General features: G+C 34.2%; 3 protein-coding genes across 3 annotated transcripts; all 3 read right to left on the bottom strand.

Moving 5' to 3' along the window:
* Window positions 1-3,644: 3,644 nt before the first annotated feature.
* Window positions 3,645-12,310, bottom strand: LOC108967153 (protein lin-54 homolog). The gene is made up of 5 exons (XM_018930413.1): window positions 11,641-12,310; window positions 6,904-8,378; window positions 5,740-6,806; window positions 4,439-4,578; window positions 3,645-4,354 (listed from the first exon to the last, which is right to left on the bottom strand). The coding sequence occupies exons 1-5, from the start codon at window positions 11,660-11,662 to the stop codon at window positions 3,858-3,860; spliced, it is 3,201 nt and encodes a 1,066-aa protein (XP_018785958.1). The 5' UTR covers window positions 11,663-12,310; the 3' UTR covers window positions 3,645-3,857.
* On the bottom strand, window positions 8,822-10,664 carry LOC108967156 (elongation factor Tu 2). The gene is made up of 2 exons (XM_018930415.1): window positions 10,570-10,664; window positions 8,822-10,507 (listed from the first exon to the last, which is right to left on the bottom strand). Exon 2 carries the CDS (start codon window positions 10,475-10,477, stop codon window positions 9,005-9,007), a length of 1,473 nt encoding a protein of 490 aa, XP_018785960.1. The 5' UTR covers window positions 10,478-10,507; window positions 10,570-10,664; the 3' UTR covers window positions 8,822-9,004.
* A 452-nt stretch (window positions 12,311-12,762) lies between the features above and the next one.
* LOC108967130 lies at window positions 12,763-16,105 on the bottom strand. Its single transcript, XM_018930374.1, has 6 exons — window positions 15,600-16,105; window positions 15,432-15,536; window positions 15,298-15,369; window positions 14,780-15,239; window positions 14,652-14,696; window positions 12,763-14,566 (listed from the first exon to the last, which is right to left on the bottom strand). Exons 1-6 carry the CDS (start codon window positions 16,007-16,009, stop codon window positions 12,860-12,862), a joined length of 2,799 nt encoding a protein of 932 aa, XP_018785919.1. The 5' UTR covers window positions 16,010-16,105; the 3' UTR covers window positions 12,763-12,859.
* Window positions 16,106-16,347: the final 242 nt, after the last annotated feature.

The raw sequence follows: 16,347 nt of genomic DNA, 5'->3' as shown, positions 1-16,347 counted from the left end.
GTCTTACAACTACTGTTTCCAAAATATCAATTGATGTCTCTAAATTTACTGCTGCAAAAATWTTAAATATTCATTGTCTAAAATTTAAATTAAATGTTACTTAACGCAACTAATAAAAAGCTGGTATGGGGTCAAACACTGTATAAAATTTAWAATTCAACATAACCTAACTTAAATTAATGCTTTGACAAGTAGATATATAGTACAGTTGCATATATAAATTATAAAATAATTTGAACCAACAATATATGCATATATGTATATGAAAAAAAAATAAATAAAAAAAGAGGCGACACAGATTTTGTGCTTGAAGTGTGCGCGTAAAAAAAGTATGAGAAGACGAAAAATATATCAAAATATTCAAAAATATTTAAAAATTAAAAAAAGAAATATTAATACGTATGTAAAAAAAATTATAAAAACTACAAGTGTATTTACGAGTATTAGAAAGGCATAAACTGTTAAACAAAAATTTAAAAAAAATTACTAATATTATTGAAACTATTGAAAGCTCTTTGTGACCTACGAAAATAAATATTTTAAAGAAAAACAAATAAATTTTGAAAAAAAATAAACAAAATACAGAAAAACGTATCTTACTTAGTATGCATAATTGCATTTTTCGCTAGCAAAGACTATATTTAAAAAAAATTATAAAAAAATATAAATGCGTATTACACGAGTTCTCAAAAAGTTTAGCGTTGAGCATAAGAGTCAAAAGTTAAAAAACAATATTTGCTACATGGAAAAAAATAATAATAAGTAACACGATTGCAGTTTTCAGAATAGAAAAATCAAAAAAATTGAAATAAATAAAAATTTAAATACTTATCTGTATATTATAACTGAAAAGTTAGTTTTTAAAAATAAAAACAAACACCTACATACTTTTATATTATAATATTCGCTTGCAGTTATGTGGCAAAAAGAAAAAACAAACATGCATGCATATTATATTTATTTATTACTATGRGAGAAACCAGTTTGTCGTATTTACTAAGTAAAATTAATTACATAACAAAGTACATACTACATACTATACGAAAAAATTATTTGACAAAAAATATATAACAACACAAAGTATTATTGACTAAAACAACACTAAATGGCAACATTTATCCTATGTAAACATTAACAAAAATATAAATACAAATAAGTGGTACTTGTAATGTATAAGTGATGGAAAACAAAAACAAAARCATTTAGTTACATAAATATCTATTTAAGTACATGCAGTATTGAAAACAGTGTGGTATATGATACATATATTATTATGATTGTAATTTATAAAATSATGCGAAGAACTTGCAGTTACAAATAAATTCAAGTTGTTGGTGAATAAACGAGCTACACCTACTAAAAAGTATACTTCTTTTTATTATGTAATAAGTACAGCGGTAAGTACCAAAAATGGCGTATTTATTATAACAGTGAGTTAGCAGATGTCTTCATTTACAGCATTACCATAAGAGTAAACTTCATTAAGACGATCATTTATTCATGAATATCTATTTTGTCCCCTACAAAGTAATCCCCATGAGATATTATACACTTGTGCCAACGGTTTTTCCAATCTTCGAAGCACTTCAAAAAATCATTTTTTTTTTTTTATCTTCTTCAGCTCTTCCTTCGATGCCGTCTATATCTCGTCAAGAGAAGTGTAACGTCGTACTTTCATGGGCCTCTTCAGTTTAGGGAACAAGAAAAAGTCACAGGGGGCCAGATCTGGGGAATACGGTGGCTGCGGCATCGTTAGTGTGTTGTTTTTGGCCAAAAAGCAACGATGGCTCAAGCAACGATGTGTGAGCAGGGGCGTTATCGTGGTGCAAAAGCCAATATTTGTTCTTCCACAAATCCGGGCGTTTCTGGCGGATTGCTTCGCGCAAATTGCGCATTACTTGCAGGTAATATTCCTTATTGACCGTTCTTCCCTGTGGCAAGAACTCATGATGCACCACGCCCCTGCAATCGAAGAAAACTATCAGCCAAGCTTCTTGTGCAAATCGCCGATTCTGCGACATAGAGTCTGRCACTCCAGAACACCTGCTCAACTACACATCAGTCTGTAAACGTAGGATAAAGGCCCTTGGATCCATGTTACCAAATAGGGATCACATCGCCTCAATAGCACCTAGCAGTATATTGAAATTTATAAATATGCTGGRGTTAAGTGAGTCGTTGGGACTTGTGAGACGGTACAATAGACCCAATGGGATCCTCATTTATTTAYCTATCTATCCAAGTGGCATTGAAAAATAAAAATGTCAAATTTCGTMGAGATATTTTTTAAGGGGTTATATGTATACATTTAGAATTTTCAAAAAATCRATTTTTTTTATTTTATTTTCTTAGTGTACGTTTCAAAATCGGTAAGCAACATTACCTGAAAGCGGCCAAACCGAATAGTATCAAATTTTAACACGAGCTTCTTCGAACATTTTTTACTCACTGATACAAATATTAATTTTAATTAAATATGAATTTATTTTTAGAAACCGCCATTTTGGCAAAAWATTATATTGACTATTTCTTCGATTATTAATTAATCATTAACATTACTTTAACGAATTTTTTTACTTTTTTTTATTTCAGAGGATCCAGTTTAGAGATATAGTGGCCACCCCAACACGTCTTTTTTGAGAGGAGCTCCTGGAGATACGCTGTAGAAAAGAACGTGTGCAAAATTTCTGATCGATTTCTGACCAAATTGACTCAGCTCGTCACGCGTATCATTTTAATTTCTAAATAACTAGTATATAATTAAATATGTTTATTATTATATTTTTCAAATTTATTAGCCTTTATTTACAATGGTCAAGTTATACAATTGTAGTACTTAAAGCTAATATGTATAACTACATTTGCGTCTTGAACTTACATTATTTACCTTTGGAGGAGACGTCAAATTTTGAATTTGTTACATAAAAGCTGTGTTTTTTCTTTTTTGTTTCATTTACTATGCATATGTATGTATATACATATTTATTAATCTTTCTTACTGTAGCTTTTGGTTTTAACGGTGTTTTTTAATCGTTTAGATAGTAGGTGTGCAAACTAAATATAAACAAATATATATGTAAAAAATATATCTGCGCGCATCTTACTCCTAAAAAAGAACGCCTAACATTTGCTTTCATGTTTTTTTTTTTTTTATTAGTAAAACGTAACAAAAATTTTAGTAATTAACGTTGTAAAAGATATATATAGCGTTATAAGTTAAACTTAAGAATAAATAAAAATGCAATTAAAATCAATTTAAAAATAGAAGAAAAATTGTTTGTAACTTTTCAAAAAAGCCGAAAACTCATGCGAAAATAAAACAAAAAAAAATTTGTAAACGCAAAAAGTGGGAGAAACTTTATAACTTAATGCAAAATAAATAAAGAAAAGCCTTTATTTTCTTAACCACCATAACGAAAATACTCGAACATCGAATATACGCGTTAGTAATGCTAAATGAAACATGCAAGCGCCATGCACGAGCCGTATGCGCTGCCCGAAAGATTTAACGCTTATGCTAAGTAACTGTTTGCTATTTATTAATGTACTAAAATTTTTAATGAGCAATCCCACTAAACACTAATTGTCGCTTAGCATATGCGTTAGGTTAGTAGAAGGTTTTTTTGACTATTTACAAAGCATGATTCAAAGCAACTACTGGTTGTTACGACTTTATTTCAACGTTCTTATGCATAAATGTTTGTTTATATTTTTTTATTATACAAATATGTGTTTTTGTTATGTTTGTTGATAGTATTAAGAAAGCTAAGTAGCCGTTACAACTGAACGCTATGTTCCTAAACAAATTTGCATGCCTGCTATTATTAACAATTTAACGGTAAAGTCCAGACACCTGCTTAGTCTTGCGTAAAGCTGGTGTCAGTGTTGCGTATAGAGAAATCGATTATTTCCACCAAACAACGTCCCATCTCCTCCATAACCATCTTTTCGGTTTGATATGCGGGTAAGCCATTCTTTTCGCATTCATCCGCCTGCGAAATCATGCATTGTATGGTGGCATCCACCACTTCTTGTGTAATAAAATTGCATTGTTGCTTCTCGGACGCTGTGCCAGCAACGCCAGTAGTGCCATTGCTGCCACTACAAGTACTGCCGCCAGCAATGCTGTTGCTACCGCCAGCAAGTCCCGCTAGCAAATCTTTGCCCATACCTAAAGCTTTAGCAGTATCTTTACAGTGTTTATCATTGCCAAGACTAGATGTTTTGGTGTTGGTTTTGTCGTAGGTGCGTTTCTGACTGCCCGTTGGTAGGGACACACTTGCAATAGTTGCTAAAAGTTTCGGATCTATCGGATCCATGTCCAAATCGGGACGTTCTTCGATATTTCGACAACCTATAAGCGAATTATAATTGTAATTTTTGAGTGAACAACCAATGTAAACAAGTTAACGCTAAATATTGTGTTTTAAAAACCTACCGACGCATTTGCAGTTGGACGAACAGGGTATTTTCGCCTCATAACATTCGCAATAGTTCTTCAGACAGCCGGAGCGTTTGCAGTTGCAGCCTTTGTTGTGACGCATGTCGCCTTGTTCGCGTGAGGTGGTTATTTTTGGTCTGAGAATACGTTAAAATTGGTATTTCGTTGAATTATGTACAATGTATGTGATTACGTGGCGTATAAWTATTTAACACAAGCGATGATGTATAAATTATGAAAAGATTTTTTCACCGCAACCAAAACAAGAAATATTAAAACGAAAAATATTTATCGTGCTGCGCTTTTGTATCCTCTCTTTATGCGCATTCAAACTTAGCAGCGCCTACTTGATGGCAGCAAATTTCACAAATTTTCATTCAAACAAGTATRCACGATAAGCACAGTACACAACAACAAAATATATCACGCCTGAAGTATGGATTTTAGAGGTTATGTTAAATACAAATGAAGATGTAAAGAAAGGTGTTAGGGGAAAAGGACGAGAGATAAGCAATATTAAAAGASATGCAAAGAGTTTGTGTAACTGTACTTAAAATAATTTTAATTATTTTTTCTGTCATTTAATTTTTATTTTATTTTAAGCTATTTTTATTTTATAAAATTTATTAACTTAGTAACCCGATGTTGTATTTTTGAGGTTATGTGTAGCAAACATTGTATAAGTGAAATAAATGAATGTGAGCCAATATTATAGGATAGGAATATAACTGTACTTTTTAACAAAATTATAATTTTTAATGTCATTCTATGGCTTTATGATCTTTATTATCGATTATTTATAGTTTTTTTTTATTGAAAGAAAAAAATTTTAGTACTTAAAACTTAATAACAACAGAAGTATATTTATTATAGTGTCAAGAAARGGGTTATGGGAAACTAGATAAGTGAGAGACAACATTAAAGGGCATTGAAAGCATTTGTGCAACTATGTATTGTTTGTGGCATTTTATATTAAATTTTTTTTATTTTATCTTATTTTTAATTACTGAATTTTAAGCAAATATCTTTTTCTTTAAATTGTTTAATTTGTTATTGTTGAATTAAATCTGTCCACTTCGTTATCGTCTTTATCATATATTCTTGTTTTTTGTTTTGGAACGTTAAATAAATAATAAATTATACAGTACGAAATAAAGTTATGGCACATCTGGGTTAATGTGTTATTTAGGTTATCGTGAGCATTCAAAAATGATAACGTACATATAATTGGTAAGGCAAAGTATGCAGGGGAAATTAAAKCACTTTAGTAGAAAATAAAAAAATTATTATGTACTCACTTGAATGCGCTAGGATTTCGCTCCAGACAATTTTTGATTGCCCGCTGTCGTTGATCTTCATACTGTAGATTATTGAAGCAATCTTTGCACGTACAATCCTGACAGAATTCACCGTTGGCAAAGCAGTCGCAGTACAATTTCAAGCATTGTGATTTGCTGCAGTTGCAATGTTTTCGTCGTATACCGCCATTCGCCGCATCCGGCAACAAATCTACTTCACTGCCGTCTTGTTTCTCTTCCGGAGGCTCCAATTTGATTTTAAAATTCAATAGCGCGCTATTAGCATTATGACTGCTGTTACTATTGGTGGTGCTGTTGTTGTTGCTGCTACTTGCTGCTGCACCGCWTTTCGCCAGGATTGGTAGTTTTGTGTTCTCACTCTTTTGTTCTAATTGCTCCAGTTTCCCTTGTTGTATCAATTTTTGTTGTTGTTGCTGTTGTTGCTGATATTGCCGCTTCAGTTGCAATGTTTTATGTTGTTGCTGCACAATCATCGCATGTGTCTTGCCATTAATTAATAATGATTTCTGCCCAGAAGGCTCGGATAACAAAAGATTATTATTGCTCTTGAGTATACTTTGCATTTGTTGTTGGGGCATTTTTCTCGTTGGCGATTGACCACCAACGTTTTTWCCCTCTCCAGGTATGCCAGCATTCGACTGCAATGTAACCTGGCGCACTTGTCCCCCAACTGTGGGGCGTAACATTGAATGGGGCAACATAAAAATATGACTGCCGGTTGCTAGTCTTTTCGACTCAGGCGGTGCATCCATATCTACACTGTCATCCTCCACCTCAGCAGCAGCTGTCACCGTGGTGATGCGCTTGAGCTCCGAATTTATTTCGGAGATTTTATGTTTACGTATGAGCGTTGTAGTTCCAGAAGTAGCGTTGCTCGAATTAGCATTGCTTTTGATTAACGATTGACCGGCGTTGGTATTTATTAACTGAGCAGTTGTGGATGATATGGTATTGGACGAGGAGCTGTTGGTGGTGGAAGTGGCACTTTGAATGCGTTGACTATCACCTAAAGCACGTAAATTCGGCACTGTCACGATTGTCTTTTGCTGCAAAAGTACATTAGACATTATGAAATTGATAAGTTCGCAAATATACCAATGCAAATAAATACTTATGCGCCTACTTCCTAACACTACCACTTACCACTTTTGAAGTTATCGGCGAGAATGTTACCGGCACACCGCTCTCCTTCTTTGGTGACTGCGTTAGTATTAGTTTCGTAGAGCCCGTTGGACTAGGGCGCACCACGGTGAACTTGGACGGCACACCGCTGGCATTCAAAATTCTGAACGTYGARGTTGTTGAACTATTGCTTTGTGTATTGCTCACCGCTGAGGCACCACTCGTTGTTGTTGTCGCAGACGACACTATATTGCCGTTATTGTCAGCATTGCTCTTCGGCAACACACGTAAGTATTGTACTTGTTTACCAGGTARCTGTATAGTCTGTAATTGGCGTGTAGCGCTGGTGTTGCTTGTAGTCGCCCCAGTGTTACCTGAGGCTGATACTGCTGTGTTTGTGGTAGCACCAAGTGCGAGTGGCTTCGGCGACAATTTGATCAATTGTTCTTTGGAAACTAAGATTTGCTTGCCATTGGCGGATTGTACGATTATTTTGTGCCCAGACGTTAGTGAGCCTTTGCTAGCACTAGTTGGATTGGTTGCACCACTGTTACTTGTACCGCCAGCACTCGTTTGTAAACGATAAGTTGTTGTGCTTGCTGCTGTTGTCGTTGCTGTTGTTGGTCTGCTCATTGATGACGCATTGGTGGTTGCCGCCACAGTTGCTGTTGCGGTTGGTGAGGCTTTGATAACAACCTGTCCACCTGCAGTGGATATGACACGTTTAGCGCCGGTTGCTCCTTGCAATTGCTTTGCAATAGTTGGCGATAATGTAAGCGTATTCTTAGTTTTTACATCAGTTGAGCTTGTTGAGGTGGTTGATCCTGTGGCAGCTGTTACCATGGTTGCAGTGCTTTTTATTGGCACCAAACCACCAGCGGAAGTACGCAACAATTTGAAAGCAACGGTTTTATTGCTGTTAGTTGTCGCATTAGTTGAAACACCAGCCGCTGTGTTGTTAGCTGTAGTAGTTATTARTGAACCTCCACCAACCGACGTGCCGGTTGCCTTCTTCTGTATATAAACGATTTGACCATTTGGTGTCTTTATAGCCCGTTTTCCGGCTGTAACGGTAGTGGTATTACCGGTAACAGGTAACGTCGATGTTGAAGGACTTTTAACGAGTGTTGTTGTGCCTGCGGCTATGATTTTCGGAGAAATTTTCACCAATTGACTGCCGGTTGTTACCGATTTTGGTAAAATATTTCTGCTATTCAATACAATTGGCGCTGTTGTCGCTTTGGTAGCACTGTCGGTTGCGATTTTCGTCGCTGAATTGGTTGTTGTTGTTGCAGAGATTGGTGTCGATATTGATTGCGTGTGGTGTGGTGGTTTCTTGGGTCCTGGCGTATTCAATGTATCACTTTTTATGGAGCTGAGCTCTTCCTCGATCCCTAGAGGATCATCACCTATACCGATAGCTTTCTTCACTGGTGAATCGTCCAATAGATCTTCAAAACTCAATTCCGGCATAGGCGCAGTATCATTGAGAGTATCTGAGAGGTAAAGTAAATGAAAATAGATATGATGAAATCTTTAAATTTTCATAAACTTGTATGCTTGGAACTATCGATAGACAAGTATTGGTAAAAATAATTAATATATGTACATATATACCATTTTATTGCACCTTAAATGAATATGGATTTTGAATGAAATAAGCCCACACGCTTAAAAACAAGGGAAACTGCTTTCACAAAAACAAAAAATAGGTTTCCATAACAGAATTTGATTTTTATGCTTCAGTTTGTATGTCAGCTTTATGCTAGAGTCCGATCTGAAAAATTGCCTCGGATCTTGTAGCACTGCTTTGGATAATATTTTATGCCAAATTCCGTTAAGATATTTTATCAATTATAAAATAAAAATTATACCGTTAACTTATCTAGTTTGAAAATAAAACTTAAATCCCAGAAAGACAACATTTAAAAATCAATTCTTAATTTATTCCGATTTTTATTCAACAATCAACTGGATGCATGGAATTATAATGCTTATACTTTCATATTTTATTAAAAGATGAAAAGTTACAACTTTCTGTATATCAATTYGTTTCTCTTTCAGTTATAGTAATCATATGTAAAACTAAATATAATTAGAAAACATTTTTATTTTAAAAAGTTTATTTCTTGCCAGCCTCCTTCTTCTCACGCGCCTTCTTGCCCTCCGTCAATGACAAACGTTCATTTTCACTAAGTGGCGGCAGTACTTTTGTTACAACACCAGTGCCGAGCGTTAAATTGCCATCACGCAGGGTGAAGCGCTGTCCTTGCTCCAAAACCATGGGACGAATTAGACGTAAAATCAATTTAGTGTCCTCACCAGGCATCACCATCTCTTTATCGGGTATCTGCACCTGCACGGCACAATCCCATGTACGCGAAAACATTTGTAATTGAATGAACGACATGAATGGTTTATGACGACCACCTTCTTCTTTTGCTAAAATATACACCTGAGCTTCTAATTGATCTAACGCTTTAACTGAACCCGGCTTGCACATAACCATACCGCGCTTGATATCGTCACGCTTTACACCACGTACCAGCGCGCCCAATTGATCACCAGCCTGTGCTTCATCAAGTATTTGGTGGAACATTTCTACTCCAGTTACTGTCGACTTAATAACTTTATTGTAACCAACAAATTCACAGTCATTGCCTTTTTTAACTACACCACGTTCCAGACGTCCGGTAACGACTGTACCACGGCCGGGTATCGAATATACATTTTCAACTGGCAACAAGAAAGGTTTATCCAATTCACGAACTGGCGTTGGAATAAAGTTGTCAACTTCTTTTAACAACTGCATAATGGCTTCAGAGCCAATTTCCGGATTGCGTCCTTCTAAAGCACACAATGCTGAACCTTTTACAACTGGCACATTATCACCATCATAACCCATCTCAGTCATTAGTTCACGAATTTCCATTTCGACCAAATCTACCATTTCTTGATCGGCAGCATCAACTTTATTGATAAATACTACAATATGGTTGATGCCTATTTGCTTAGCCAATAATAAATGCTCACGGGTTTGTGGCATAGCACCATCAGTGGCAGCAACTACAAGTATAGCACCATCCATCTGTGCTGTTCCAGTAATCATGTTCTTAATGTAATCAGCATGTCCGGGACAATCGGTGTGACCGTAATGCCGAGACTCTGTCTGATATTCAACATGCGCCACATTAATAGTAATACCGCGTGCCTTTTCCTCTGGTGCATTATCAATTTCATTGTATTTTTTGCTTTCAGCCAATTCTTTATCGGCCAATACTGTGGTGATTGCCGCGGTCAAGGTAGTTTTTCCGTGATCAACATGGCCAATTGTACCGACATTACAATGTGGCTTGGTACGTTCGAATACTCTTTTCTCGTTGGCATATGTGCGTACGTAGTGTTGGAAAGTTGGACTGGCAGTAGCAAGCGAAGGAATACGTTTTGGGCAATGCAAAAGTGCTACTGCTGATCCTCTCGAGCAACGTATGAAACGTTCAGTGCTCAAAGCTCGACGGGTGGCATTAGAACGGCCCACGGTAGCGAGTGCAAAACTCAAGGCGGTGGATTGACGTACGGCAACAAAAGCAGACATTGCTTAGCTGATTATACTTCAAAGTACTAACTGTAAAAATATATTTGTTTATAMATTCCATGATTTAAGAAAATTACGTTTTTTTGACTTACACAAGGTTTTTCTTTGATACTGCAAGAAAATAAGAAAAGTATTTCACGCCGCTAATAACCCGTGTAAAAGTCAATTGCGTAAAACTAACCCTAAATCGGTCGACCAGAGCCAAATGTCAAATAAGAATTTTTATTGCGCCATCTGTATGACAGTATTGAATAATAACGCCTAACCCAATAAGAAAAGGTGACCGTAACGTCATAAATATTCTCGCATTAACATATTAAAAATTTAAAACTGTTTTTAATTTTGAAAACATTAATCCAACCCTGGTTGTAAAAACATTACTTTAGGGCGACATAAAACTGTTTTTTTTATTCACCGTTTTTTTTAAATTATATCTTGGATGGCAAATGTGTATTTTTTATCAGTTTCCCAATAAAATTTCTAAATCATGTTCACTTTTATAAATAACTGAGAAACACGTTATGGCAGGTTAATATGTTTTAGTCAATTAGATATGCTAAATCATTCCCCAGTACTAGAACAATTTTATAATATTCGTGCACAAATTAAGTGTAAGGAAATGTTTTTCTAAGCGACAACTCAATTTTCTCTAAAATATTTAGAAATAAATTATCTGGCAGCATTCATTCAAAAATGTCCCATGAATGGGAAATTCTGATTTTGGAGGCATTGTCGTCCATCTACTATACAATGACGTTAGAGTATTCCCAAAGATTGATAACATGACCAATATTAAATATGTACTAATGAATCTATAACTATATTTGCAACTAAAATGAGAATATTATTACCGAAATATTCATGACTGTTATTGCTGATATACACATTTTTTAAATGGCTGTGGCTGACAGAACTGCTTTAATTTTAGCTGGTCAGCAATTCCAAAATTTCTTTAAGTAGGTTAAAAGCCATAAGAATATAACAAAACCATATCCATTGGTGCTATGCAACAATATAACACTAACTTATCATAAATATATTTGTTACTACATATTTGATTTCAAATTCAAATTATATTTTTTAATGCATGTGTTGCTTAACCAACTAGCAGCTAAATTGAAAATTCAATTTGAAATGTGAAAATGGTAGAACAACCTACTCACCAATATTTGTGCTTGAATCCATTTCAGATGTTTAGTTGTAATTTAATACTTAAACTTTTCACAATTTTGCTTTTAAATCTAGTATATAGCAGTCTTAATAAAGTTTTGTCAACAACATAGTAGTTTAATATGAGACTATTATAACTTAGACAAGTGAACCACGAGAATGKCACTATATCCGTGGCCAACGGTTAGCCCAAACGCCACAAAATACGGTCACTACAATTACTATCAACTCGAACTTAATTGAGTATCAGTAAATATATTCCTTAGATTTTAATTCATCACTTTGCACATATTAAACATCACGTAGTAAATGAAATACAATCGCAAGGGCATAAGCAGAGAACGTATATTCTAAAACTTTGTCCGAAAAAACAAAAACGCACCAAATACACAAAAACGCGCGATCGCTTATCACAACTAATATTTTTCTCAATACGTTACTCTTAACTTGTACTTATTTTGTGTGTTGTAGCTAGGCTTTGCAAATATGTTCTTTCAATAAATTCGAAAGTATTTTTGAATAAATTTTCAAATGATTTTCACACTACTTCTGTTCACTATTGCATTGAACTGGGATTTTTGCACTTTTTCTTCTATTATTACACCGTTTACTACACGCTTTGCGTTGACATTCGTCATTCACCCGTTCAGAAGACCTCTTTCATTGGTTGGCCTGACAGTGATGCCGCTTTTGTTTTTGTCATTACTCGTGTAAATGAAGTTTCGGTTGGTTGCACTGTTGAGTTGCCATTTTTGTTGTCCGTACAGTGTTGTACTATTCCGTTTTTGCTATATTTAAATATGGCTTTTTTGAATATATACCTATACAATTGACCCACGAACCGGAAGAGAGTCTACTGTTCAAATATCAATCTCCAAAAATTTTACAAGTATAACTACAAAATATTACACAAATGTTTCAAAGAACTTAAAATACATATTTCTTTTCTAATTAAAGTAAATATAAAATGAGATTTAATACATTTATATTAATAATAAGAATATTCATCACAGTGAGAGTTACAAACATTAAAAAAAAAGTTGTCCTGCATTGTTGATTATTACCCACTGCTTATTAAAAACATTTTTGTGCTCAATAAAGGCAAATCGAGCATACAAATTCAATGTTAACTTTACTTAAATTATTATTTGCCCATACATTACAAAACGTACAAAGTAATCTTATTTTAAACATTAAATTATTTTCAAACTTTTATGAAAAGTTTATGGCCGAACTGTTATTTAATAAATACTCAAAATCCATAAGACAATTTTCGATTTTTATAGTTGCCTCTGGATTATTTTTTTGATTAGTTTCAGGTTTATTGGCGGTATTGGGAGCACAATCGTTACTTATATGCATTCTATTAATAAATTTTTCAAAAGACGATATCGGTGTTACATCMTGGAACTCTTTAACGTCACTTTCCATTGTCGTTTTGCTATCAGTAGTATCAATTTCATTACAATTACTTATTCTGTTATTTTGACTTATTGGATTATCATGTTTTATGCTGCTACTCTCGAGAATTGTGTTAACAGCAGCTACTGCTTCYGATACATTTGGATCAGCCAGCGCAAAACTAACAGATCTCAGAACAGAAGTTTTCTTATGATTTTTTATTAACTTTTGATTTCCAGTTAACCGCCTGGTATAACCAGGTACTGTAGCACCATGGATCTTTTTAAAATGTGCGTACAAAGAATCATATTGATTGTAACATTTATCACACTTCGGGCATTTTAGTGTACGCCTGTTCGTAACAGGATCTATAACATATGTGTACTTTCTGCATTTTAAACGTGGACGACTTGACAAGCCTACATTTTGTCCTTCTGAGTTAACCAAAGTTCGGCGTGTCAGTTCTTCAATTGAACCAATTAACGGTCGATGCTGTGTGCGTAAATGTTTTTGAAATATGCATTGCTTGCCGTAAACTCGATTGCAAATTTTACAATGACCATAACCCATATGCAAATGCTTCACATGATCCATTAAATATGTTTTCCTTACGAAAAGTTTTCCACATTTTTCGCAAACATAGTCATAACTACCGTTATGAACGGTCATATGCTTTTTTAAAAGGTTTGAAAAGTGAAATCGTTTTGGACAAAGTTCACATTGATAATTAGGCTCTCCATGGCGTCTTTTGTGCTGCTTTAACAGGCTAATGGTGGTACAACGAAATGGACATTCATCGCATTCAAAAATTTTTTCTTCGTTTTTTACACGTTCTTGATGACKCTGTTTGTGGTGTCTCAAAATGCCAGCAGTTCTAGTACGAAATCCACATACATCGCAAGCAAAATGGCAATTGCCCTTCGGATGGATTTCCAAATGTTTTACATATTCACGTGAATCTGTAAATGTTTGGTCACATTCGGCGCAAACGGCCTCAGTCTCAAGCAGGTATCCAGGTACCACATGCTTTCTTTGTAAATGCTTACGTAATTTATGTATATAATCGAATCGCTTATCACACTTATTGCAAGAATATGGTAGTTGACCCATGTTGTGCCTACGATGTTTATGAATTTGCAATCCAACTGCATCATAACAAAACTTTTTACAAATATCACAGTACACCTTTGTTTTTTTTAAGTCGCCGTCGCAATACATATATTCTGCACATTTGGTATAGTAGTCGATATATTTTTCAGTGAATTTCATATTCGAACGTCCTCCTTTTGCTTCAGTCATACCAATAAACCAAGCTTTAATATTTTCAACATTTTTACACAAAACACTCTTTTTTAAATTAAGACTCCACTTTTCCGTCATTATTGTCAACAAATCTTTTAGCTCATTTTTATATCTTTTGATATTCAAATCGCTGTTGTCTCGCCATAAACTGGGAAATCCTTTTAAATGTTCCAAGAAATCCATTACAATTGCAGGGGCGGTATTTTCGAAGCTTATCTGCAAAATTGTAAAATCAATATTAGTTAAGATAGTAGATAGAAATTATCTAATAATTGTATGTTGTGATATTATTTTTAATTACCTGATCTATTGTTTCCCCAGGTGTCGCATTACATTTATTCTTATCCTATATTTGAAAGTGTAAAAACAGATTTTTTATTAGTATTATTGTTAGGCATTATTAATAACAACACAAAAACAACAACTTACCCCCATTCTGCCGTAACAGTGTTCTAAGCAGACTTCATAATTTTCTGCAGACATATAATAAGGTTCCTCATCAGAGAAACTATCATAACCATTACCATGGTCGAAGTGTTCTGGTAACAGTTCTTTAACGTCCGGTTTTATAGTCAGACAATTTAAACGATCTTTATCAATTAAATTGACAAACAGTTTTTTTCCCGACACTTCAACGTCATCATTAGAAAAATGTTCATTGAAAATATCAGTTTCATCGTTGAGAGACTCGACATCGCTTACAGATTTCACGTCGTTTTCGGTATATACTTTTTCCARGTCACCATGAGTATCGATAACATGATCTGAAAATTCGGACCAAAATGATATAGGGAATTCCGCATCGCAATAAAAACAACGAAGATTAAAATATTTGTCATCGCCAGTTTTTGAAACATTAACAAATCCACAATTGATTCGATCTTCCGCTCTGTGAAAAGTAAAACATGAAATTTAAAATGTTTATGAACTTTATTGTTTATATTTACGGTTCCTCAGTTTGCACACCGTTTGTGGTGAATGTGGCACTACTGTTATTTTGTGGATTTTCTAGCTCATGTCTGAAAATTATATATTTTGTAGCAGACAAATAATGCAAGTTGAATATAAAGTAAATTATTACTCAAGTGTTTGCTCCTCAAGCTCTAATACTTCACCGTCAGAATCGTACACTGGTATATGTTGCTTTTTCGCCAATTCCTCGTCGTCAAATAAAGCTTCATTTATGCTAACATAAAAATCATATTTAATACTTTAAGAAATAATAATATTTGAATATTTGAATACTCACAATTCAATATACATTGTGAGTGGTRTGGTTTCCGGACAAACAGGGGCACATTGAACTAGGGGTTTTTCAGTTTGCTTATTTGGGTTTAGAGATGTTTGAATATTCTGCAGTTGATTTCGTTTTCTATGGTTATCCCTTATTTCCTGTATTTTCATATTTTGTTCAATGCTTAGTGAAGGAAAATACAGTTTTGATGGCTTCTGTATGGGGTCCTCCAAAGATTTCCCAGTTGTTGGAACATGTGGAACACTTTTTCTTTCTTTTCCCAAAGAAGTTGTTTTGTACTTACCATTTGGAGGATTATTAGTTGAATGCACTACTTTCTTTTTGAGAAATGTTGAAGGATCAATTATAATTACTCTTGAATTAGTCACATCCATTTCTGACATATGGTTGAGAGACGTCTCCATATGATTTTATATTTAGATAGCAAATTGTTTGGAGATTTACAAAAATATTTCAATCTTATAAAAGATGTATACAAATAAAGCCGCCAGAAATCACTATTTGCAATCAGCTGCTTGCTGGAGATAAAACAAACACTTGAAGTCGATACATTACTTTATATAAATTGAAAGAAGAATTCTCCAATTAATTAAATATATTTATAGAATTAAACAAAAACGATTTTTTCTTAAAATAAAATAGATATATTCAAATAATTAACTGTGAGTATTAATGAAAAACATGAATATTACWGCGATTTCAATTGAAAAGTTAATGAAATGTATGCAGTCTCTATAACAAA

Source organism: Bactrocera latifrons, unplaced genomic scaffold (genome assembly GCF_001853355.1).
Source record: "Bactrocera latifrons isolate USDA-ARS-PBARC rearing strain unplaced genomic scaffold, ASM185335v1 scaffold_179, whole genome shotgun sequence".
Classification (NCBI taxonomy): Eukaryota; Metazoa; Arthropoda; class Insecta; order Diptera; family Tephritidae; genus Bactrocera; species Bactrocera latifrons.
Note: the sequence above shows the minus strand (reverse complement) of the source record. Positions and strands in the feature narration are given on the sequence as shown.

Excerpts from the sequence above, each read along its gene's own strand:
- LOC108967156 (XM_018930415.1), bottom strand. The coding sequence starts at position 10,477 with ATGTCTGCTTTTGTTGCCGTACGTCAATCCACCGCCTTGAGTTTTGCA.